This window comes from Aulonocara sp. 'chitande type north' Nkhata Bay, linkage group LG5 (genome assembly GCF_057382095.1).
Source record: "Aulonocara sp. 'chitande type north' Nkhata Bay isolate Kocher_YH1m ecotype deep benthic linkage group LG5, A_spYH_male_GT1.1, whole genome shotgun sequence".
NCBI classification, from domain to species: domain Eukaryota; kingdom Metazoa; phylum Chordata; class Actinopteri; order Cichliformes; family Cichlidae; genus Aulonocara; species Aulonocara sp. 'chitande type north' Nkhata Bay.
The window spans coordinates 35,488,244-35,515,143 of NC_141348.1; the positions used below are offsets into that span (position 1 = coordinate 35,488,244).

The 26,900-nt window shown below is 39.5% G+C and overlaps 1 protein-coding gene across 4 annotated transcripts in view; it reads right to left on the reverse strand.

Annotated features, from left to right (window-relative positions):
- The window catches only part of ephb2b (eph receptor B2b), a 126,104-nt gene that overhangs the window by 5,150 nt on the left and 94,054 nt on the right, over positions 1–26,900 (reverse strand). Inside the window, exons 6-15 of one of the 4 annotated variants that reach the window (XM_086293209.1) lie at positions 15,386–15,510; positions 13,283–13,445; positions 11,581–11,689; positions 9,827–9,891; positions 8,102–8,215; positions 7,737–7,984; positions 4,079–4,294; positions 3,495–3,644; positions 1,684–1,877; positions 885–1,040 (exon numbers count right to left, since the gene is read on the reverse strand). In XM_086293209.1, coding sequence (XP_086149335.1) covers positions 885–1,040; positions 1,684–1,877; positions 3,495–3,644; positions 4,079–4,294; positions 7,737–7,984; positions 8,102–8,215; positions 9,827–9,891; positions 11,581–11,689; positions 13,283–13,445; positions 15,386–15,510 — 1,540 coding nt within the window. Of the gene's footprint in view, positions 1–884; positions 1,041–1,683; positions 1,878–3,494; positions 3,645–4,078; positions 4,295–7,736; positions 7,985–8,101; positions 8,225–9,826; positions 9,895–11,580; positions 11,690–13,282; positions 13,446–15,385; positions 15,511–26,900 lie in introns of all 4 variants that reach the window. The other 3 variants (XM_086293207.1, XM_086293208.1, XM_086293206.1) reach the window with 3 other exon arrangements.

Sequence of the window (26,900 nt, forward strand, 5' to 3'; positions counted from 1 at the left end):
GCATTACAACTGAAAAAAACACATGTATGAAAAACGGTTTGACAGTAATCGAACGAAAGCACGAATGGTTTTGACAAGACACAGAAATAAAACAAAAATAAAGCTTGAACGTCAGTTGTTTTTTTGTAAAGGAAGTCTTCTGGCTGTCTCTCACCACTAAATCGAATGTATACAATGCCAAAATCGCAACATGTTTTTCACTAAAGTCTACCATAGAGAACATCCGTTACAAAGATCATGAGTTCCCGCTGAAATATCCAGTCCCACATTGTCTCAAGGCTTCGGCCCCAAATATCGCTTGCTTATAATGTGTTTCTTATCCATAAAATAATTAGTTTTCTTTCTTCTACTGCTAAGTCTCAGCAGTAATCAAAGTTGTTGAATTACCCATTACCATCTGTTTTCTTCAAAAGAACTGAAGCTCAACATTTCTGTGAAACAATGTCAGGCATGTGATACTGTTATACACTGACAGCATTTTTTTTTAAATCAATTTCTCTACATGTGGCACTCTTAACAAGATTCTATTTTATATGTTTGGGGTAATTGTTCTCCTAGTATTTCATGAAACTGACCCCACATTCTGATGTTTCCTCTTAATCTTTAAAGTGAGGTCAAAGAGAGGCCTGCTGAACACATGGCAGAGAATAAAGGCTGATTTTATAGCTCTGAGCTATTGTGCCGATGGTTCAGCCTTGCAACTGCATTATTACAATCTGCTAATTGCATGCAGTGCTTGCGTCTTTTCGAACAGGCCAGAGGCAGAGTCTGGTGCTCGTTCAAGTTTTAGGTATATATGAGACTCAGCAAACCCACTTCTTGTGATCTTTTTTTCCCCCTTTTTCCTTATCGTATCCAGAATACCAGCAATCATCAGCACTTACTCCATGGTCATCTGAGACACCACATCAAATGTAGTGAAGTCCTCATTGGCAAAGCTGTCTTTATACTGGCCCATCTTGATGGCATCCAGCCACTCATCCACAGTGCTGAAGCTGGAGAAGTCTGGGATGCTGCGGTCCAGGAGAGGGAGATGAACACTGAAGGGGACACAAGCAGGGCCCGTTAAGAACAACGATAATACAAAATGGCAGCTTGAACATCAAAGCCAGTCTAGACCACCTGGGTATGATTCAAAGATGAATTATTACATTACATTTTCAAAATTTGAGACGGAACTTCCAAAAATCCCACCGGCCTTATCCATGAACCAATATTTTTCAAAGTGATTCCTCATAAAGGGTATTTTCCAAATGAAGTGATAGGCTTCAGGGAGCCAATATATTCACTCAGTCTATGTGGAAAATTTGGCCCTTGGTCCTGCAGTTCACCACAAACTAAACTACAGACGGGGATAATGGAAATCAGTAAACCCTGGCTCTCAAAGGAAACTAACACCCAGAGCAGAAACGCTTCAAATGTTTTGAAAATTTTGAAAGTGCTTCAATCGAGGATTTGCCTGAAGCATTCGTGGGAAGGATCTGATCTATCAAACCAAGGCTTTAATTTACATAACCGCTCGGCGCCATGGGAAACAAGAGACAAAAGTTGACGGTGCTGTGGATGACACTGTAGCAAGAGGACGAATTTAGAGAGACAGAGTCTTTTTATGGAGAAAGACTCTGATGCTTATATTCTATCATTGACAAAATCTGTTTTTCACTCAATCTGTTTTTCACTCACCCTGAAGATAAAGGGGTCATCGCCTTCAGTGTGTTAGGATTACGGATCATCTTGTCAAGGTTGTTAACAATCTGGCTGAACTTGGGCCGGTTGTTGCGGTCCTTCTGCCAGCAGTCCAACATGAGCTGGTGAAGGGCACTGGGACAGTCCATGGGCGGGGGAAGCCGGTAGTCCTGCTCAATGGCATTGATGACCTGCAGGGGGAGACAAAGATTTCTAAGGGCCGCTATGAGGCTCTACAAGGAGGAAACTGATTTTTAGGGAGAAGAGATTTAAGAGCCAATTCTGGAAGATGTGAAGACATCTTTCCTTAATTATAAATAACAATATGATAGTTTAAAATACTGAATTACATGGGCTACATTTGAAAGTATGGATGTTTATCTGACAATATATTATGATACATTACGTTATTAGATTGTTAATTGCAGCAGTGCTTTTGAAAATAAAATCATGTAAGGTAGGAAAAGGAAAAACAAAAAAGATTTACATTTTTATTTTTTGGTAAACTTTACATGTATTTAGTGATATTTCTAAGACTTAGAGAAAAAGAAAAGTATCTTTGTTCAGAGTGCCAAAATAATGGCTCATAAAACTTTGAAAAGTTATAAGAAGCAGCTGCTTTTTATTGGGAAATTAAATAAATTAAATTTTTTAACGATGTAGTATCCCACGCCTAAAAAAAGAATTCTCAATATTTCCCTTACAAATACAGTTATTAATTATTATTATCTTAGCTTTATAGAGTAATGCTCCATCCACAGTAAAAATTCATCACAGCCACATCTAACACAACTAAATCCCGGCGCTGATGCTTTCATTTCTGATTAAATGAAAACATCCGTTAAGCAGTGAACTGCTACAGCCATTACTTTGTGCATTAGTGTGCAAAGTAATGGCTGAAATATTTAAATTACTTTTAATTACAGTTATTCCATATATATATAATATATGTGGAATATTTTTGTACAGAACTCACTATGTTAATTCCGATTTTGAAGAGGTGTGAAACTCTAGTTAGGTCAGTAGGAACATAAACCTTATTCCAACAACTTCACATTTCCCCTTACACTCTGCCAACAGTGACTTAATCTCCGGCCTTTAAAATGTATTTAATGCTTTCTCCCCATTAAGCCACCTTAAATATGTGTCTGACGTGTGCCATGGATGTTGTTGGTCGAGGGAGAACACAGAGGTGGTGCACGGCTAACAGAGTGAAACAACTCAGAGGACACTTGTGACAAGGATGCCCAATCCCCTGCTCATTATCAGGACCATTAAAGAAGCTCCATTCAGACCCAGATTAATCTCATTCATGAGACCTCCAAACGAGGACCCCGATGGAGCAGAAACACTATCTGGAGCTGCTAATAAGATAACTGTTGAGGTCCTCAGTCCCTCTTAGCACATTAGTGTTCTCACTTTCAATTTGAAACTATTTTCATTATCTCTCTCCCCATAATTTGCTCTCCCATCCACTACCCAGAGGGAGATAGAAAATGGAGGCTCCAGTCAAGAGCAGAAATTGTCCACTGAGCAGGGCTGTGCATTTCAAATGATCTGATTATGTCTCTGTGGCGAGTGCGGGGAAATTTTCATATAAAGCCCATGTGTGAAAGCTGCTGTTTAGCTAAGGGAAAGCAGATACGATGGCAAAATGCCTCTCTAAGGAATTTGAGGCTGTAATGAAACTCAGACACCCAAAATGTACCCGTAGTAAGGCCTCATTTAAAATGTTTCAAGGGGAACTTTGTCTAAAGAATTAAGAACAGCCAATTTAAAAATTATTTCAGCAAAAATTAAATACATACATCTTGATTAGTCATGTCCCAGTAAGGCCTCTCTCCGTAGGACATGACTTCCCACATGACAATCCCATAGCTCCACACATCACTAGCAGAGGTGAACTTTCTGTACTGGATAGCTTCGGGTGCAGTCCATCGGATAGGGATCTTCCCTCCCTGTGAACACAAAGGGCACAACCTCAGCAAAAGACGCAAGACCGAAACCTGACCGTCACAGTGTCCTGGCTCCGGAGAGAGACACTGTTCATGGCAACAATGCTGATGGTAATCCAAACTGGGAGATGGATATAACAAAACCCCTGGGAGGAAAGTGTGGTACATGAAATACTGGAGAGAGAGGAAGTAAAGAACAGGTGAAGGGGTGATATTTGTCTTGATAGGGAAAGCAGTCTGGGAGTGCACTGTAGTATGCACGCCAGAGCTTGACTTAACCCTTAAAATAACCTATAAAACTTTCTGCCAGCAGCAGACGAATGGAAGCCACGTGGTCATTTGCAAAATCATGTAAATCATTTAGAAGACACAGTTTAATTGACTGCTTGTGTGTCTCGTGTCTCATTAGGTGAAGGGAAGACTTGATTCTTTCATACCAAAGCGCTAGTGTAAGTAGGATCCGACGTATCATCCTCGAGGAAGCGTGAAAGGCCGAAGTCTGACACCTTGCACACAAGGTTGCTGTTGACCAGGATGTTTCGGGCAGCAAGGTCACGGTGCACATAATTCATGTCGGCAAGGTATTTCATGCCCGAGGCGATGCCGCGTAGCATACCAACAAGCTGGATCACTGTGAACTGCCCATCGTTTTGCTGTAAAAGAGATGTATTGAATTACAACCACGTATTGCACGGAGGGGTTCATAAAGAGGAGAAATTCTGGTTCACAGCAGGACAATATGTGCATACAGTTAGACCATCAGTGCAAATTCATCTTTAGATTTGTTAATTCTCAACCAAGTTTAAAAATTGTGTTTTCGGGATCATCAGTCATGGTTTAATATTAAAAAAAAAAAAAAACTTTCACTGTCTTGCCTTAAACTTTTTATTAAACTTAAAAAAAAATGTTGTGTCCAGCTTGAGACTCAAAAAGACTATACCTAAAAATACATCCAAAAGGGACATGGTGCTGTGCTCATACACTATAGGCATTATCTATTTGATGCACCAAATAAAATGTGACATTTCAAGCACCACTGGTGATGAAGAGCAGTGGTGTTGTAATGTCACATTTTTTATGCTTAGAGCTTTTATTTTGTTGCATACAATTTAAACATTCTTTTTTCAGAGATGAAAATGTTAATAATGTCATTTTCTTTCTTTTAACTCTTCCACACACTCTGCTAAAAATGTGCTACAAATCCACACTTTAGTTTAATATAGTTAGATTATATATAGAAAAAAAACATGTATAGATCTGCCTGAAACCCGAGCCCATAATGTCAGCGTAGAAAGTTACTATAACGTATTGGCTTTCCTTTAACAAAACACATGGAAGACAATGTTTGGGTTTGTCCAACTCTGCTCAGCACGGACGGGCAGGACTAAGCTAGGTCTGGCTGGCAGTCTACAGCTGTTCCCCGCCCTGGTTTGGTTAGGGCTTTACCCCATACGTGGGGAGCGTCTGGAGCAGTGGTGCAGCTGTGACTCCAACTGTGCACACCTGCACTCTCCCCACCACCCACCACGTTGCCTGGAAAACAAAAGATTCCACAGGATGGTGCATGGGAGCTCAGAGCCGGGTGTGAACAGACAAAAAGGCTAAGAAGTGGAATTGGAAGGGCAGGCAAACAAGGCCCAGAGCACAGCCAAATTCCTCTAGCCCATTTTTCTTTCAAACACTTTGCTGCTCATTAGCCGAGTGGATGCTTCTCCTCACGTCAAGCTGCTCCTCCTTGTCTACCACAGCAATTAAGCAGAATGCATTATTCATGAAACTTTTCTCACAAATACACAGTGCCACCTCATCTGAAAGCTATGTTTGCATATACTTTAATTGGAAAGATTCATCCAAAGTCTTTGGGGTCAGACTAACTGGAAGTAATACCCATGAATTTGTGAATGAAGGTCTAGTGTGACTAATATGAAAGCAGTGTTTCACATTAGAGACAGAATTTCATTTTTTGTACTTTCTCACCTCATATTGAGCTGCAGACACAACCCCCAGCCTTGATCGATCTATTCCTTTCTCTACCTTGCTGCAGGTTTGCTGCAGAAGGCAGCAGGGGAGACAGTCCTCCTGCAGGCAGCTCACTGCAGTGACCATTTAAACAACCGCCCACCAATCACCTCAGAGAAGACACAAACCATGTTCGGAGGCTTTGACACTGTCAGCAACTGTTGTCATAAACTGTCACCATGAGGCGTTGCAGGCGTTCCCTGTTGCTTTGAGTACAATGTGCTGTCAAATATGTTTAGCAAAGATCTAAATATACACAAACACCATGAGCCACAAGATCAAATTCCAAAAAGAGACGATCCTTTCCCTCTCAGAGGTCAGAGGCAGAATGCAAAGAAAGATTTTGAAACCAGTCTGAGCAGTATACTGACAGGAGCTTGGATGTTTGTTTCTTAAGTCATGGCCTAGGAAAGCTAAACTGGAGGATATCATTTAAAGAGATAGAGACTGTTCTCTGGTAGTTAATAATTAACCAAAAATACCATGGGAAACAAAGAAGAAAGGCAGTGGTTCTGGTGTTCACTGAGAAAATGGAAATTAAGCAATAAGGCTAGATTAATCCATATAAAATATACAAATCTACTAGTCTAAGATGCATTTTTATTTCACTCACATCCCAAGACAGATGGTAAAGGTTTGTCTGATATCTCATCTCATATCCAGTATCATTTTTAAACATCTGACATCTCATTTTAACTCTAGCAAAGTATCTTAATTATTTATGGGGGTTGTAAATGGCAGAGCATGCCTGCCTCATTCTAATATCCTTCTCTGGTTAAGATTATGAAAATTAAAAATCTTGGGAGCAATCCTTATTTCTTGTCAAGGAGTGGTTGGTGGGAGGGTCTTTGTATCCATAGTCTGATATGTATGTGCATCCATACACATTGCAGCATATTAAGTAGAAAGAGTAAACACAAGTAAAGACAAGAAAAATAGAAAAGCACACAGACAGTGCTGCAGTCTACCTTAAAATGCTTCTATATTTATTATTGGTTTCACTTTGAAGAGAAACTCGGAGTAAAAAATGTTAGTGCTGGGGTGAACACACATTCAGTGTGTGTGAGATGCATGATTGATGAGAACAATTTTAACACTGTAACTCACTGACTATACTGGAGAGATTTTATGAATAATATTTCCTTGAACTAAGACTAAACGAGTGCATAAATGACATCAAATTATTTGAGAAGTACTTGTGTAACTGTCAGTGTGCGTTTGCGTGCACGTGTCTATGTGCAAATACCATTTAGTATTCTTGGTTGTGATGCATCTAAATAACCAGCAAACTAATATGACTGAATGATTCATGTTTTCATATTAACACTGCAATCTGAAAACCATCCTACTTACAAAATGCAAAAGCTGCAATTTTACATTTTGAGAAGAACTTCACAAACTGTAATTAACAGTGCATTAATAATCAGGAGATGCTAAAAAAATTCAAACTGACAACTGTGCATTTCTTCAACAACCATTGGAGGTAAATTTACTGAAGTGAAGCTAATTAGCATTAATTCCGTGATCTGGCATAGCAACTAAAATTAAAAAAAAAAAAAATGAAAACCTTGTTTTCTTGATAATAATATGCTCTTGTCATAGTAGGGGTGATTGCCTCTTGTCAGTTTTTGACAGGTAGTTAGCAGGAAACAGCAGTTGTCTAGTGTAACAGACACTGTTGTCAAAAAACTCATTCTGCTAATACCATCACATCAGTTTTTAGGCTTGTCACAAGAAAAGCCCTGAATTGAGACCTCTAAGATTCAAAGCAGTGAAGCAGTTCATCTTGTCAGTGTGTGAAGTTAATGTTACTGTTAGCAAAACAGCTGCAATAAAGAGCTTTCAGTTTCATAAGTCAGTCTGACTCACTGCCAGTTTGTCATTATTAATATACGGCTAACCATGCAACTAGCAGAAAACATAAATCAGTGCAATAATTATCTCATTTAGTACTATGTAGACCACATAAATTAAAATTTGTAGAAGAAGACTAAATCACAGGCGCAATATTGAGACAAAAAAAAATCTATCACGGATGAGACCCAGGCTAAATAATGCAAACATGTAGTCACTTACTCTGAGGAAAGTGTCCAGAGATCCATTTTCCATGAACTCAGTGATGATCATAACGGGACTGCTCTTGGTGACCACACCTTCCAGATGAATCACATTAGGATGGTCAAACTGGCCCATGATACTGGCCTCGCTTAAGAAGTCTCGCCGTTGCTTCTCTGTGTAGCCAGACTTCAGTGTTTTTATCGCCACAAACATCTCCCGTTTACCTGGAAGCTTTAGGTTGCCACTGCACACCTCCCCAAACTCCCCTGCAAAGAGGTTGCATAGAAAAAATTGTTTAATTAAAGTTTGCATCAACTGCTATTTAGAATTCAGCAAACATTGCGTCGTATTCTGGCCACGTTTCAGTCAGATTTTTCCATTACCTGCACCAATGACCTGTTCAATCTTCACACAGGATATATCAATCTCCTTCGCAAACTCCCTCACAGCCTCATTGGGATCCTCATATGTGAACGGATCAATATAAATCTTCATTCCTGGAGTCACTTGTAAAAAAGGAAAGTACAGCTATAATATTTGATTCCTGTGGTCATGCTTACACTGCTGTGGCTTGACAGCCAAATGCAGTGAGGCACATTAACAAGCAATTCACCTTGCATTCACACACTCCTGTACAATTATGGGATTTCTGGCGTGACATTCAAGCGATGAAGGTTGAAAGATGGAAGCAGTAGTGTAGTTACAAATAGAGGTTATAAGTAGTGCCTCATGGCTATCGTGCATGGCTATTCAGGCAGCAAGGACATGGTACCTCCAGTCCTATGATAAGGCAGGTTAAAATATATATGTATAATCTCCTGTGAGTCATAGTGCCATTAACACCCAGGAAAGAAACCTGGACCATATATCAGAATTGCTTAGCCCCACTCCAAGAAATAAATTGGCTATCCTAAGCCCTAGTGCCAGGTAAATTGGCTTAAGGTGGCTTTTAAGCATTCAGGGACTTAAGTGTCCCAAGTTTTAAATCCGATTATTAAGCTCATACCTACACATCAAGCCAGAGGCTATTTGAATGGATACTGAACTAATGGTCCACTGCAGAGCTAGCCGAGCTAGCAGACTGCCTCAAAACCTGGCACACAACGCTGAAGAAACACGGTGCAGAGACGAACAGATGGAGACGATCTTACCAGGAAACCCCCCACCCCATTTACTAAACCCTAAAATCTCTTCCCAAGCTGTAGCACTGTTTAACAGACCACCTTCATGCGATGGCAAAGACCACCAAGAGCAAGGGCAGAAGTCTGAACTGTGACTGGTGTGAGGACAGAATGCACAAAGGCACACTGGCTTCTGATGTTAATAGCTGTGAAATACCCACGCCTTTCACTAGCTCAGTGAAACTGAACTAAACTAGAATTCTTCACACAGAGGATTTTACACAAAAAAGATGAAGCAGAGTGGTAATTACAAAATAAAATAAACAAATTTAGATTAGGTCATAAACTTGAGCTCAAAACAGATCTCTGTTTCTCCAATCATGCAGGACAGAGACAGATTAGCTTTAAGATCTTAGATGAAGCAGTGGTGAAATTACTCAGTCCTTTTTCACAGATTTATCTCTGCATTATTGTCCCTATGATATTGCACTGCCTGAAAACGAAGAAAATCATTGAGTAATTTCATTCATTCAGAGTCTTTTGAATTTTTTAACAATGACAAATGACTCACGTGCATTAGCATGCTAATGGCCTTAACGTGAGTAAAGACTGACCTATTTCTGGCACAATGGATTTAGTTAACTATGAAATGTGTTTCACAGTACACACAGACACGCACACACAGACACGCACGCACGCACACACTTGGAACACTGGTTTTGATGTGGTTAAATCCAAGCTCTGAGTGAGCAGATCCAAATAACAAAGTGGGGGACGAGCAAATAATGGGGTGCTGTGCAGGGCTGTAGCCAAGGACACCAGCATGCAAGGTGGTAGCCATGGAGACAGGTGTGTGTGGCAGCATGAGGTCTGAGTGATAGCCATGGAGATGACTATGTGACGTGGTAGTCATGGAGACAGGTGTGTCTGGTGCAGGAGGAGGAAACAATGGTGACCGCAAGCAGAGAGGAGTGGTGGTTTACTCACTGTGGCCACTGGTGTAGTGCTGCAGCTTGTCTGTGTATTCTGAATCTGCCCTGTCAAAGCCACGCCTCCTGGGGGAAAGACAAAGAACTCTAGCACTGGTTCAAGGAAAAGGAGCAGGGAGGAGGAGAGAAACAAATCAAACAACCCCAGGTCTACCTAAACTGAGGAGATTGCTGCAAGCCAGGACTTGGTGAGCAGAGAAGCCTTTTGCTGTACAGAGAAAAGTATCCAGCTACGCAGTCGTACTAATTCGATTTTCTTTCCAGTACACAACAGTTGGGCAACTGCATGAATCTGCATGTCTCTCCCTCCTTCCCCAAGTTCATATAATGATAACATGGGTGGGGGTTATTGGTAAACACATAAATCTCAATTTTCAATTAGATAAGCTTGTATAGTAATCGGTAACATCACAGAGACTCTTCAAACAGAACATGACAGAGGTCTTCTTCACAGATAAATAAATACAAAAATATCAGGTATTGCCAATTCCTACAGATCTTCCAATAAATACTTGAGGCTTTCGCCAAAAACAAGTTAATCCCTCATTGACTGCTAAAATCCCCAAATTCAGCTACAGAAAACGAAGAAATTTGTGCTCAAGTTTTTTGTTACTAAGACTCGAGTATCTGTTACTTAGCACTGTAGGTATGCACTTCATCGTTTCTGCTTATGAATCCAACTTGTAACTAAGCGCACCACCATAACCAGATATCTCAGAGCGCCACCCTAAGTTCTGGCTCAAAACAAAACAAACAAAACCCTAACAAGATTATACTTCGGTTAGATGAAAAAGCAATTTTTTAAATTCTGTTTCTGTATCATAGTTTTAGCCACTGAGCTAGTTTTTAGTATTACAGACTTAACTTAATATATGGCACATCAGATCAGATTCTTTTTACCTTTTTTTTGCACTGTATGATCTACAGCATAGGTGTCAAACTCTGGCCCGCGGGCCAAATTTGGCCCACAGCCTAATTACATTTGGCCCGCGAAGCCATACCAAATTACTATTAGAGCTGGCCTACTGGTATTATACAGCTAATATATATATTGTTTAGTATTAAGCTTTGCTTGTTCCATATTCAGTTTTTCAGCAAAACGTGTTTTAGTCCATAAGAAAAGATTCATTCTTATATGTGGAGGAATAAATATATTTCAATAAATATTAACATTAGCCCGCAACTTTGTTCCAGTTTTGAATTTTGGCCCACTGTGTATTTGAGTTTGACACCCCTGATCTACAGTATGTCATCACGATCTATGACAGTGACATGTCTAAGCAAAATAGCCTGCCTACATAGTAAAAAAAGAAAAAAAAAAAAGGGTTAGATCTCCTATAGAACACTGAAAAATTTATCTTGTCCATTCTTCTGTGAATTAAAATGCTGTACAGGTGGATGGCTACACTTTTAATTTAAGCGGCCATAATGAGAACTGAATTCTTAATCTTGCATTATAAACCTCTGGCACCGTCTGAGTGTGAGCATCCAAAGAGCTCTAATTTCAGAGATCCAGACTTTTATTATTAAAGCACATTTTATTATTTTTGCTGCTGCGAGACTGAAACTTATTAAGAATTAATATATGTTAATCAAATTGTTTTCATCGCTGCAAAATCACATTTATGAAGCCATGACCCCGAATAAGCTTACTAATAAAAACTCAACAAATAAAAAGTGCTCATGTTGCAGGCCTGTTCAGACATTATATCAGCGAGCAGTTTAATAAACTCTGTGTCAGAACTGACTCACCGATTACAGACGATGATGATGACAACCACCGCGATGAGGAACACCAACCCAGCAGCTGCTGAGCCAATGATGAGAGGCAGCTTCTCCTGAATGCTGGTGTTGTATTCCGCTGTAGAAAGAAAAAAGATATATAGATAAACACAGATAAACATGTGTCATGTAAAAATACACACACCCACGCACGCAGAGTCACAAGCTGAAACATATGGGCAAGCGTCTGAGCCACTGCATATGGAGGGAGCAATGGGTGACAGACAAACATACGGCTCGGTGAACCGATGAGCATTTTGGCATCTTGACTGGTTGCATGCACCATTTTCCAAAGCACAGTGAATGTGTTCAGATGCCACAGATATGGACAAATCATCTGGCAGAAAGTGTGTGAAGTGAGAGAGAGCATGTTTGGGTGAGACCCAGACTGATCAGGCAGCCAAAAATGGGAAACCAGCTACTGAATGTGCACACAGCCACGGCGCCAGATTCTTTTCTTGAGTACCACGAATGATAAACAACTTTGCAATCTTCCAGACAAATGGGTGTGTGAGTTTCCCACTGCTTTTTAGTAATAGTTAATAGTTCATAATACGATGTAATGTAGGTGGTAGTAGAAAAAAAAACACATTTATTAATGAACAATATTCACCACCAAGATGTTATTTACAACTACGTCATGTTTGTATTATTTATTTTTATTATTTACAAAGTTGTGTGGGGCTAGAAGTGTTGCCTAAATCATTAATAACATATAATAAACTCTTTGGAGTCTTCAATCATTCATCAAGAATAAAGTTAGTGCAAGTGATTGATAGTGTGCTGATGTAGGTTGCTGGAACTCTGCTGAGAATTCGCTGATGTAATAATTTCTCTGTACAATTGTATTTGTTTTTTAAACTTTGATGTGAATACAGTTTAATAATTAATTAAAGCATCTGTGCTTTTCTTTTGAAACCCCAGTTTCAAAAATATAGTTACAAGCACAGTAGTTTCTGTTTTTTCTGTTTAACTTTTCATTTGCTAGTCATTTTTCCTTTCGTCTTCTTTCAAACACACACACACACACACACACACACACACACACACACACACACACACACACACACACACGTTAGAGTCTATGTTTACACAATATTTACAGGTACGAGACAGTTTGATACCTGTAGCATTAGCACGGCATCAAGGATATTTGTATTAAAGGCTGAAGACGGCACCGCAGGCACAGGAAATATGATGTTCAGAGGGGGAAAACCCAGGCTTGGTTCTAAAATTAAACAATTCCACTGATGTCTTCTAAATGTTCTTCGTCTTTAGTTATATTGCAGTACAAAGATAAGGTATCGCAGTACCTTGTGTTTGACTTGAAAGCTTAAAAACAAAAAAGCTACATTTTTTCTTTTCATAAAGAAATCTGTTTAACAACACAAAGGAAAGAAATCTGCAGCGCTGAAAAGGAGGATAGTAATTATTATACGAATAAAATATTTAAGATTGCTCTTGCTGAAAAAAGGACAATGGAAATAAGAATATGACTTCAAGGCCTGTCTTATATGGTTTCGGGTATTGGGATTGTTTACACCACAACATGCTTCCTTCGCATTCCAGCAGCTGTCTGAATTCATACTATACAACATGGTGTGTCGGCAGGCCACGCATGAAAGGTGATAACAGCCCTGCGTGCTCTGGTGAACATTGGCTGAATTCTCACCCTCAGTCATGGTCTGGAAGTACAGTTTGCCACTGTAACGTCCAAACCCAGCTACGGTGCGGGCCCGGACCTGGAACACGTAGATGCTTCCTGGCTTGAGGCTGCGGATGACTGCAGTGTTGGTCTGGCTTCTGATAGTGGTAGAGTTATATTCTGATTGGTCCTGCAAGAAAAAAGCATGTTAAAGAAAACAAAATGTTAAATTTGGGAACATTAGTAATAACAGTCTTATAAGAATTATGAACTACTTCTTAAAGTAGAACCCAGAAGAGACAAATAATTCAATAGTATCGACAAGCGCAGCATCTAGCACTTATAAGGAATTTAATATATATATAGATATGTATATTTTTCTTATCTTCATTCATCACGCTGTGTTGTTTTAAACTGTGTGTATATTAATCACATTGTACCTGCTATGTTTGGAGCTGGAACAGTGCAGAGGAAAAAAAACACTGATAAATTTCCTGACTTCTCTACATTTCTTTTAAATTCAAGGTAACCTCAAGAGAACTAATATCAATCATTTGCTACCACAAAAATAATGCAGTGCTTAATGAAGAAGCATGACTGAAAGTGCTCCAACAGCCGCAGTTAAGAAGGTAGAGTTGGTGGCAGTTCTAGGTCAGTCGGCTTCTTTGAGCCATACGTTGTGATGATCAGAGTTGTATTTCACCACCACGCTCTTCCTCTCCCGAAAGCTGACAGGTTTGAGAGCAGAGACTCTTTTAACTGCTCCCTTCAATGCAGTGCTCAGCGCACACTTCTGAGTCACAGCAGGGGTCAAGATGATTGTTTTGACAGCTCTCTCCAGCAGTGTCAGAAAAAGGAATTATACTCAAAAGTAGAATGGCTCAGCATGTAGACAAAAGCTTGACAAATGCTGCTTATGTGTGTGCAAATACGTGTGTGTGCTATGTCTGTGAATGGCTATATGTATTTAAGTGAACGTTCTGCTCAAATCAATGCACGTTTCTCACTTCAAGCGTTGTTGTGAGAAAGTATGCCTATTTGGTGGAGCCTGCCCCTTAAAAACTATTTTTACAGCAGTCAGTGTACCATTGTTTTAACCACAAGTCTGCATCAGTCCCCAGTGGCTGTTACTGCAGGCCTGAGCATGGCTTCCTTTCCCAGTGACGTCTGCTCATTCTCTATAAATGAAAGAGGGTTTGACAAGCTCTTTCTACAAGCTTTATATGATCTACTGTGGGCAGACATTCTGAATTTAAATTAACAAACAAACAAAAAAAAGCTTAACAAATGACACTAACTGACCACTCCATTAGATATACCTTACTAGTACCTAGTTGGACTCATGCTGTGCCATTTACACTACGCTCAGTTAGTTCTAAAGTGTGCAACAGAAATGTGCCCATATTATTACACCTCCACCAGCAGCCTAAACCTTTGATGTCAGGCAGGATGGGCCCATGCTTTCATGTTATTTATGCCAAATTCTGGCAGAAATTCAGACTGATCAAACCAGGCAACATTTCTCAGATCTTTTATTGTCCTGTTTTGGTGAGTTTGTGCAAATTGTAGCCTCAGTTTTCTGTTCTTAGCTGACAGGAGTGCCACCCTGTGTGGTCTTCCTCTGCTATAGCCCATGGTTCAAGGTTCAACATTTGCGTTCAGAGATGCTCTTCTGCATACCTTGGCTGTAATGAGATGATACTGCCTTCCCAATAGCTTAAAGAGGTTTGGATATTCTCTTCGGTCATCAGTATAACCCAGAGAACTGCAGCGAGCTGGATACTTTCTTTTTCTGACCATTCTCTGTAAACCCTAGAGATGGTTATGTGGGAAAGTTCCAGTACATCAGCAGTTTCTGAAAAATTCAGACCAGCCCGTCTGGCATCAACAACCACACCACATCCAGAGCCACTTAAATTCACTTTCTTCCCTATTCTGATGTTTGGTTTAAACTTCCGCCTAAATGTTCTGTGTTGCTGCCATGTGTTTGGCTGATTAGAATTTTTTATATCAAACCAAGCATCCTGTGACTGTATTTATTTATTCTAAAATGGGAAAAAAAGAAATTGAATTCATTTTTATGAGTACGAGTAAAGAGTGTGTGTTCAAATGAATGTGCATGAGCTGTACCTTCTCATAATACCGCAGTTCATAGTCTAGGATGACTCCATTAGGCTGGTCGGGCTGGGACCAGGAGAGGGTGATGCTGTCAACAGTACGGCTCACCTGGTGCATTATAGATACAGTCGATGGAGCTGTAAAGAGATAACAACAACAGCATATTAAGTAAAAAGCAAATCAATCACCACCAACTTCACAGTCATGCTCAGGAGAGTTTTACAGGATCTTTAAAGTCACAGCCAAACACTGGGTTCTGCAAAGGTGTAAGGCTATAAAATCTAATGTAATAAAGTGGAGTCTCCTGTTGGAGAGTTTCATGGCTAGGAAGCATTTCAAGTTGGCAAGTGACAACACTAGCTAAATCACATAAACAGCGTCACGGGACTTCCCAGTATCAACCGTGACTTTCATGGGATTAATTCCCGCTTGTTTTACTGTTGATAACAGACTACCTTCTACAAATAAATCATTTTAAAATCACCAGACCATCATATATTACATGAAGAAAGCACATTTTGAAGCCAAATAAACTAAACAAATTGAGCAAATAACACGAGCCACAAAGAGTCTACACAAAATTCTTACCAAGCTGTTTTTGTCCTCCCGCATTCCTGTTTTATTAAGAATTTTTTTTAAAAATGGTGTTTTCTCTGCCAACATTTTTTGCAATTCCACCATTTATAAAAAATAAATAAGGCTGACTGTTGACTGTGATGGACTGGCTTAGTAATAAGATTAAGTCAAGCTGATTTTAAAGAATGCTGCACAATTGTTTGGCTGGAACGTTAAGTATCCATTTTCTAGTTAAATATTCAAAACTTTTGATCTGTTTGCCTAACAACAACAAGTAAATGGCCTAAAAGGTAAATCCCTCTGGTAATAGTATATAGTTAGGAGTTTTAATATTTGATCACACATTTGTCAGGTCTATCTTGAATAGTATTCTCTGTGTCATAAAGACATTCTTTAAAAAACAAAGCTTGTTTTTTGAATTTTTTTGAAACATTTGTTTTGTTTTTGTGAGTTTAAAACTTATTGGGCATAGAGAGAAAATATTTTTCAAGGTTGTGACATTAGTGAAGTTCTTTTTTCTTTTATGTAGCAAAACAAGTGAAATTATTTTTTACTCCATTGCCTGATTTTAATCATACATGTGTTTTCGAGCAAACTGAGTCACAAAGTAATTTAAACGTCTTACATCATGGGTGGTCTACTCTGGTCTTACACAGCTCAGTGACCTAAAATTCTGTCAGGTCGGGGGGGGGGGGGGGCGTGAACACCTCAAGTCATCTAACATCCATTATGATTAGTTCAGGGTGCTGCAGGTCAGTGTTAAGCTAAGAGAAGCTAAAGGGAATGTATGGGAAGTCTGGCAAGGCCTCCAGGCCTTAATGTCTGCTCCTCTGAGTGTGTGTGAAAGGGTAGGGTGGGTTAGGGTGTCAGAGAAGGAGGGGTGCTGGGCAAGATTTATGGACACCAAGCCCCATGCTCATCCCCTACAGACCCGTGCTGCTCACACACACAGCCCTCAACCAGCAACAAAGTGGCTCCCCAGAGTCCCAGCAATAAAGTCAAAAGTCTCTCCACCGGCACGCGTTCTCTATGGAAAATCCACTGACTGGAAAACTACAACTGCCACGCCTCTATAATCTAAGACTCTAAGGCTGTGTGTGTGTGTGTGTGTGTGTGTGTGTGTGTGTGTGTGTGTGGCTTTTTCATATTCAATAAAACTTTCATTCTTGTTGTGAAACACTTACAAGTGAGTAACAGGAAGGCACATCTTTCTAACTACTGTCCTAAGGCAGGGGATAAAATATCATATATAAGTAAACATATTGACTGAATGAGCCAATGACTAAAAAGTCCCATTTTTAATCTTACTCATTATAATTAACCAATCAGCCAAGCTGTTAATGCCCTCTGACCAAAACAGAAGCATCTTTCTGATGCAACAAATTATGATGTCTCATATAAACAGTGATATTAAAGGCAATGAGTATGTTCTCATGTATTACTGCCAGAAGATAATAAATTGAGGTTCTGTATTTCATCTCAGCAAAGCACTTAAACCATGACGGCCTGTGACTCTGCAAGTACATCATGCCCCTATCCTTGAGCCAGAGGTACAGTAATGTATACAGTATCCAGCCAGGACACCAGTCATAGGAATCTCTTCCATCTCCAAGTTCTTTTGCTAGTTTGGTTGCAGTCACAAGACGACGGCCTAATAAGGCAAACTGTGACTCTAAGGAGGACTCACGAGTATCACATTACGGATGTACATAGCATATATTCAAGACTGCCACATGGCCTTTCCTGCATAACATTTCTATTAAACACACAGTGCAGCCTTGCTTAGTAACCTGATACAGGGCCACAGAAACAAAGGCAGCTCATGTATTCATGTTCAGAGGATGGACACATGCCAACATCGAAAGCTGTTGGAGGGGAACACTGTGGTTTTCTTCTGTTAAAGGACAACTTCCAGACAGAGTGGCAGTCGCCATGTCTGGGCTCAAGAAACCAATAAGGGGCGGTGCAACTAAAAACAAACAGATTAAGATTAAATGATGACATGACTGAGGTGAATACTAAGTAAGAATACCAAGTGTTGAAACATCACGCTTGCAGGGAAAATAAGAATGCATTTATGAATATAAATCCAGCTGTGCTGAACTTTTCAAGTCAGTTCAGTACACACATTTCAAGCTAAGCTGACGTTCCACCAATTGACTGCAGAATGTAGAAGTATGCCAAGTCAGCCTTTCATTGCATTAAGAGCTACAGCACTGATTCACATATGAAAACCATTTTCAGACATCCCATTGATGTACTCCAAATCTACAAGTCTCCATTATATTCCAAATCTTAAAGTGTACCGAGAATTCTTTTCCACAAGTCCATCTATAATTTGAAGGGTTGAATAAATACTTGGTTTCCATTGTGTCAACATTAGTCACTGAGTTATGCCACTAAATACATATTGTAGCTGTTTCAAACAATTTTCTTTGTTGTTACAGTAATTATTTTTAAATCATGTGGATCCTGCTCCATTAAAGATAATTAGGAATTAAAAACAAAGATGTGAAAATCTTCCCTACCATTTAAACGAAGTAAGCCAATTTTCTGTCAAGTAAGATCAATGTCTTCATAGTGAGTGAGCTGCGCTTGCAATGGATGCTTTCGTTTTCTCAATGAATCCTCTGTTCATGTTCTTAAAACTAATGAAGCAGCTATAATGGCAAAGACAGAGATTGCACATTCATATAATTTGATTAGATTGCTGAACCTAAAAGATAAATGCTGGGACCTAACTGGAGTATTTTATTATTTTCCCATACGTTACAGAATAGTGAGGGCACCAGGACAAGGACTGTTAGTGATAATCACAGCCGATACAATATCTTTGTCACAAGCATGCTTCTTCTGTTTCTGTGCCCTCGTATGATTATTATTTATTTTGTGTGACTGCATTTAACTTCCTGAACTCCAGTATAACTAAACTTATAAATAGCTCAGAGATAATCAGACTAATAATCAAATCAAATAATGAATACGCTGGGGCCTGGGGAGGAGTGCAATCGCATTGCTTAATTGTGAGAAGATGGGAGGCCCCAGCTGTTATAGGAGAATTAGGTTTCAGACCCCACATTATTAACCCAGCCTGGGATCTGATATGGAAGACAGTGCTTTTGGAGTCTATTCTAGCATGACACTCTGGCCTTTGCTCACAAGCAGAGAATACAAAGGCTCTGTTTTGCTTAACATCACTAATAGATCTTTCGCTGTTATGTTAGAACATAACAGCGAAAGATCTATTAGTGATGTTCCCTAATCAATTATAGACAGGGTTTAGGGGGATATTTTCACTCATTTAAATCCAAGGCAATTTAATGGGGCATGCTTCTGCTAACACACATAGATAAGTGTGGCTTTCCCATGGAACTGGTGTGAGATTAGGACCTAGTACTGCTTTGGTGAAAAAGAGAGTACATGCCCACTGGAGAGCTCCCTCAGTAGCTACATACCTTCAAGGGCTTTTTTTCCTTCTCGCAGTAGGAATGCTAACCTGACTTAATAGCACAGCATAGAACAGCTGGAAAACCAACAAGATAGATGTTGTGTAGAGCACAGCTCAAATCGCATGTCATGTGTTTCATGATGAAAATGGAAAGGCAGGGGTTCAACTAGAAAAGTTGATAAGCCCAGCTACTATGACCAGCCCAAGAAACTACTCACCCATTATAAGGCCATTATGTTACCTGAGGCAAGAGGAAAAAGCAACTGTGTAGATGCAGCTTAGTTTTTTTCTTTTACTTTTTTGTAATCTTGTTTCAGCATCTTAACTTTCTGTCTATATCCCTTTGCTGTGTGTGAAGGCCCAAGTTAGCAAGTGTTAGGGGAAAGGGTATAAGCTTAATAAAGTCTGAACTTCACTGTCAGGCCATCTCTTTATGTTCTGCTCTATTTTAAAAAGCAGTCTCCTTCTTACACAGCTGATAATTACATGAAATTTATTAAAGTGCCCATTATCTGTGCTGGAAAAACATTCTTACATTACTTGCGCTGGAGAGCAGCTAACCTGAATTAGAACTAAAGAAATACAGAAAAGGGGCTTTTAAGATATTTGATGGTCGATTTCAGCGCAGACAGGGGCCTCCTTCAGGGTTATAAGAACTGAAAAAGCTCCTTTAGACTGAGTTACATAGCGTTATGTTTGGCTGAGCAGTGGTGGGAAAAAAAATCACAGTAATCAAAATAATGATTTTACTTCCTGCAGCTAACAGATGACACCACCTGATGGTTTAATACTTTTCACTCTGTTCTATATCAGTCAACGCAGCACAGCCAAAAGGTGAAAAACATTCGCTGGCACATGAATCATGTTTCTGAGAAAGTATATGTTTGAGGCTTTTTATCTGCATCTTTCTTGCATCACTCTGTGTCTGCAACCATGTGGCTCTGATTTGATTAGATGTTCTGCTGCAGAGAACCATGCTATGATTTGGGGAAGATGGGGGAGGTAGCAAGAACAGGTCAGGGCTTGTAAATCCCTTTTTCCTTTCATTGTAAAAAATCAGTTTCCCTGCAGAGCAATCTCTCCCAAAGGGCTCAAAGCAGCTGGTCTTCTACCAGGCTCTCTCCTAAACAGGCTGCCACTGCTCCAGTCTCTCGACTGCCGTCCATTTATTAGCAGCACGTTGAGATGTCTTAAAGAGAGAAGCCCATATTTGCATGTACTTTTAGCATGCTGGCAGCCTGCCCTGTTTCCCCAGCTGAAAAGGATTGCGGCTTCTATATCTATAAAGATTTTCCAGCGCAGTTAAGCTACAAAAGTGAGATTTCAGTTCATCAAGCTTTAAACCATCTGCACTGGAAAAGATTTGCGGACTTTAACGCACTCACACATCTATAAGCTAATTCTAAAATAGGCGATTCAGAGGTTTGACCAGTTTTCAGATGCTTGCACAGGTTAGCGTTTAATTCTAATCCAATATATAACATCTGCAGGCAGAAGAAATGCAAGCCAGGTTAGTATATGTGGACAGAGGGAGGGAGGGATATTTATACATTTTATAATCAAAACCAGTACATCTCTTTAGTGACTGCATGTTGGTGGATCTAACAAGGACATGCATGGTAGTGAATGACTGTCACTACAAAAGTTGATAGACTGCGAAAATAAACCAAGGGCAATCTTATACCAGACGGTTTCATGTGTTGTATATAAACACAAGAGAAACTGTCAAAGCTGCTGCCAAATCACACGGATTCTTAAAATTCTTAAAAGTTTTCTTTTAATACAACAAACTTTGTACATTCTCACCCACCCATTTCAACTGTTAAACACTTCAGATGGACTAAAGAATACAATATGTGTGTTGTTTGCTTCTGTGGGCAGACTTGGGCATTACAAACAAAGTCTGAGCTGTCTGGCACAAGGATATGCGTGGAATTACATTTGTGTCAAAAGCAGCACGCGAGATAAAACATGAACGCGAGAAAATAACTTCATTTCATAGACGCAGGTATTCATTGCCTCTCTCAGAATTCAATTCCTCGCTTGTAAATTCAACAACCCGTACACGTAGAACAGAGTTATGATACTTTTATTTCATACTGCCTTTTTGTTTTTAACTCAGTTTAGTTTCAGTTAGTTAGATTTTCCTGTTTCGGTTTAGTTTGTATTGTTTGGAAAAGTTTAGTTTTAGTTTTGTTTTTATTAGTTTCAGTGTCTTATTTTATTTATCATTATTATCATAATTATTACTATTACTATTATTATTATTATTATTATTATTATTATTATTATTATTATTATTATTATTATATGGAGGACGTGTCAGAGGCCAAAATTTAGGAAAATTTGTACAGATATTACAATAAAAAGTTGGCTCCGGATATCTTGTGGATATCCAGAGTCTCATTAAACAGGTCTATCAGGTTTAGGTTAACATGTTAAGCCATAATAACTGCGTTATGCTATATTTGTGCACTCTTGTCATGACAGACTATAGGAGTGCAGTGGTTTCAGTCTCTTTTAAAGATTTCTTCAGTATTAAAGTGATCTGGTCATAATTGTCAGCACTTCCTTGGCTACACACACACACACAAAAAAAACAAACAAAAAAAACAGCTGATAGTTAATTCCTACCAAAATGTCTGTGAATGTTCTCAGTCAAGGAGCTTGGAAAGAAGTCCAGAAGTCCGTAAAGAAGTCCAGATGCTTTTCTTTCCAAGATCCTTAGACTTAATTCACCAACTTTATTTTGTAGGTTGTGAAGAAGTACAATATGAAACAGTGCCCATGTTGCTACCCAGTGAATCTCACTTTCAAATGGTAAATTGATCGCACCAGGCACAGAGGTTATGGTGTCACTGCTTCGAAAGTGACGAATCACATTAGTTTCCTTCTTCCTCAGTGCTCCACCCTCCCGACTCTCAAAAGTCAGATTGATCTGCGTGAGTAGAATTCAGCTTCGTGATCAGAGCTGCCTGCGAGAGTGTGAATCCGCTGCAGAGTTTGCCAAGCAGGCGCACTCATGTGAATGATGAGTTCTCTCTGAATTCAGTCCATACGAGTTGCTGAATTTATGTACAGGAAATTACAAAGTAATTTAACTGTTTGTGATAATGAATATCCACACTTGTGAAATGGAATGATTTGTTCTTGATTTTGTTTTTCCTCGCACACCACTTTTGACAAATATAATTCCACAGGTGTGGAATTAAGTTCTTGACACACACAGCTCTGAGAGGAACTGAAGGAACTCCATTTAATCAGCACTCTAATTTAAATGTATTTAAACAAGTTCTAAACTGCCATCTACAAGGAGAAAAACTCCAGAAGCATGTCAGTGTTTTACAGGGTTGGAATGACCAGGCTGTTCTCATTCCCTGGGCACCATACACTGCTGTAGTTAAAAATGCTGGCATCAGAGATACGCACAAGGTGTGTTTTGGCATCAGGGACTTGATGAACCAGGCTGTGGAAAGAGTGATTTAAATCTGATCCCCTGGCATCACATTTAAAGCAGGGCATGGTTAATGAGGGGCATATTTGAACTTAAACCTAACTGTGAGTTTTTGGTGCCTAAACCTAGCCAGCAAGTAAAAATGCAAGTAAATATGAAATAGTGTGTATTGTGCAGTCTCCTGACATGTTTAGGACTTAATCCACCAGCACCTATCTGATCTCCAAATACAAACTTTATTTAATATCTTTCTGCTTTCAGTGTACTGAATTATCTACACCGTGGGACACCTTGTGTGCATATCTGAAACCCAAGTAACATCTAAGAGAAGAGCAAAAACGTAATGCACTGGGATAAAAATGTGTTTAAAAGAGTGGATAGTGTAACAACGTGAAGATATGAAATCCAGTATGGTGTGACATCCTTCAAATGGAGATCTGTTTAAAGATAATTTATTTGACAGCGATTTAAGCAGTGTCCTGATTTACTATCACTCTCATTTAACAAATCTGAATATGTACGAGGATTTACACAAGTTCTGTCAGTTCCTGTCACTCCCACTCAGTAGCTCAGAAGTAATGATTATCTAAAATAAAGAAGATGTGTAAATTGCATTTACTACACCTGCTTCATTTCTGTGTCAATGAGCAGCAATGACTTCTGTCTTTACATTGAAGTCATTCTTATCTGCATAGTATGAAGTTGTTATAATGAGTGGCGCACAATAGCACAGTTTCCAAAAGATCATCTCACATTATAAAGTTCCTGACCCCAATTTACAGTTAATACGTTCAAGTGGATGAGAGTCTGCAGCTTGTGTGTTCAGTATGATCCGTGCGAGCGAATCAAGGCTACATTAAAAAATGAGAGGTATTCATGACGTGCGAGCAGGAGCGGGGGGAAGGTGGCGTGTCACGATCACACCAGAAATTCCAGACGGGAAGAAGACAGTTGCTCAGACAGTGACAACTTTGTTTTCCAGCCGCCTTCAAAGGAATACTTGGTGTACATGACTGCAGGAATTTGAGTGTGTTTTGTAAACAGAAAGGTTGAGCGGGGACACAAAAAGAGAGGATCAGGGAGAAAGTCAAAAGAGACAAAAGCGGGGAGTGGCACCGAGTTTATCATAAATCCATTTGCTTAATTGACGAAGTTAACTCCATAAAGTTTATAGAAAATCACTTAGAAAACAGCGAGCTGATTACGTTGTCACCCCTTTTTGCTTCATGACCTTTATTTATTATCTTTTTTAATTATCAGAGCTTCATGCTCTTGAATGTAAAAAGTAAATAAATGATTGCACGCTCAGTCATTTATGCACCTCAGTGTATAGCTAATACACTCAATGTTAATGAATAATGTATTCACGTTACGCTCAGTTTGACAGCCCACAGACCAAAAGATCATGGCCTTTTCACCAAGATGCATATACAGCTGAGGTGTTTTTTCTGTTCTGCTTTCCTGTATAAATGGAAATGAGAGGGAAAAGATCCATAAAATCTACCCTGAAAAAAAAAAATTCAAATGACTACTGAAAGATTTATGAATAAAATCAATTAGTTAACTAATTTAGAGAATCCATGTGCTAATTCTCTTCTGGGGAGTCATAATTAAATTCTTATTGCTTATTTAAAGCCTGTAGCTGTGGCTCAGGTAGAGTGGGTTTCCAATAATCGCAGGGTTGGCAGTTCGATCCGTGGCTTCTCAACATGCTGAAGTGTCCTTGGGCAATACACTGAACCCCAAGTTCCTCCTTTTGGCTCAGTATCAACAAGCACATGAATGTGGTTTATGTATGGGTTGCTGGCTTACTACCAGAACAGCCTTCTCTCAAGGCTCTGTCAGTACTGAGGTCCAGGTGCATGCTGAGGCCTCCTGTCTGTCTGCCTGGCTGACCTACACTGGCACCCACCATATGTGCCCTTCTCAACACCTTCTGTCACTGTCACACTGCGTGGCATGTATACCGGTGGTCCCTGTCTGACTCTCAGTTTATTTTCTATTTTTCAGCTTGCATCTCTGGCATTTTGCTGATACTGAGCTGCTGCTCCACTGAGAAAATTTCTAAATATTTTATCTCAAGTTTGTTTGATTTTTTTTCTTACCTTGGTCTGTTAGTGATGTGAACTGCATATGCATGAGGATGTATTATAACTTTTTAAGATACTATATAGTGAATGAAGCACACATAAGGCTTTTCAAACAGAAACACTTTTTTAAAATGTTACGTTTCAAGTCTGATCGATAAAAATGCCACTGTACTAAACAAAGGCAGTCAATCAGTGGCCGTGGCCCAAAAATAATATATCTTTTGTAACGGGTTTCAGTGCCCTCAAGTTAACAACGTAGTAGCCACATTGGCTTTTTGGTGTACTGACACATTCTGGCGGTCCCAGCTGGCTCTGTACCAGTGCTTTTCACACCATGGCCCAATGGAGCAGCAAAGGACTTGGTAGCCTGGTTACAGTGGACCTGGGCAATTTGGACCATAATTAAGTCATAAATCTTCTCTAGACCATATGAAAAGGCTGCACCCGATTACACACTGCCCCCACCGCCACCCCACCCGGGTTCCCTCGCACAATCAGCCAGTTCACCTGATAAGAAACCAATTCAGTTCCTCTGCTTTTCAATAGCATTAGCAGCAGCTCACCTTGAGTTAATGAAACGCCTAAACAAATATGTCCTCTGAAATCTAATATACTCAACCAGAATGCAATATGGCAAACACACTGAGGATATGGAGATCTCATTCATCTGTCTGCAGAATACCGATAAGTACTCACTGAGGTAAGAGATGATCTCTATTCTATGCACTGAAATTGATGATACAGCATATCTAGAGTAAGCTATAACATAAATGTCAGTTCTGTTCTTAGCTATTATTTATTCATGTCTTGTCTGCATACAATAACTGGATGGATTTCTCATAAAATCCCTACTGACATAATCCCAACTTCAACCAGTCTCAAGCAGAACCAATTTAAAGGGCCGCCTGGTCACTCTGGCTTGGCAATGGTGGTTTATTTAAAAAATGAGGCAAAAATCACAAAACCTAGGAAATGAAAACATCTAAAATATACTGATAACGCTGCTATTTGTCTGTGTGGCTACTACAAAACAATGTAATTTGCCTTATTGCTACATCTTTTTGCTTCACCTTACTGCTACTTTCATTTGACTGAAATCTACTAAGTTAAAGATTGAGTCAGACAAATGAAAAGCTCCCCAAGAATACAGTGAGATGTAAAACAAAACTGCAAGTTGGTGCAGAGTGAGAAATTCTCTCTGGACAGTCATGCACAGTCATGAGTATACTGACAAAAACTGGATTTGCTGGATATAACCTCTTTTTTTCACAATGCACGTGTTCAGTAATTCACTGCTTAGAGGAGGTAATGACACACTTGTTGTAAATCTTCTTACCAAACATAAGATGGACAAATATAAAATCTATCCTCACCGCATAATGTTCACTGCACAGAAGAGCAATCTCTTTAAAAGAGCTGAACTATTTTGGGGCATTTGTCTAGTTTACGTCTGTTTGCCTCTTTTTTTCCTTCCTAGGTTAGATTAACTAATGAAATGTAATGAAATGATTATTTTACTTATTTAAAAAATAATAAATAAACATGACTTCCCTTTCCTGTCTAACTCTTTGCCCATAAAATATTTGCACAGAGTAGTGACTTGAAAGAAACTGCAGTTAATAAATGAAATTGCAGGCCAATGGTGAACGTGATATATACAGATGTTTTTCATATTTTTTGGAGGACAAGGTAAGTCAGGCACTGAATACGCTAGCAAGAAATCTATTCACTTTTTTTCTTGGCCTTGTGTTGGCAGTACAAGCCACACATTCACACACTATTTTATTCTATGCACACCCTGCTGTTACACAGACTAATGGAGGCACCCTGGGATATTTGGAGTTCAATACAGTATTTTACCAAAGGAAACTTTTACTTGTATACCCACTAACTCCTGAGCTAGACCCTCAATTTCTTTATTCTCCCCCTGAAAGGAAGGGAGGGAGTATGTAATCGGTT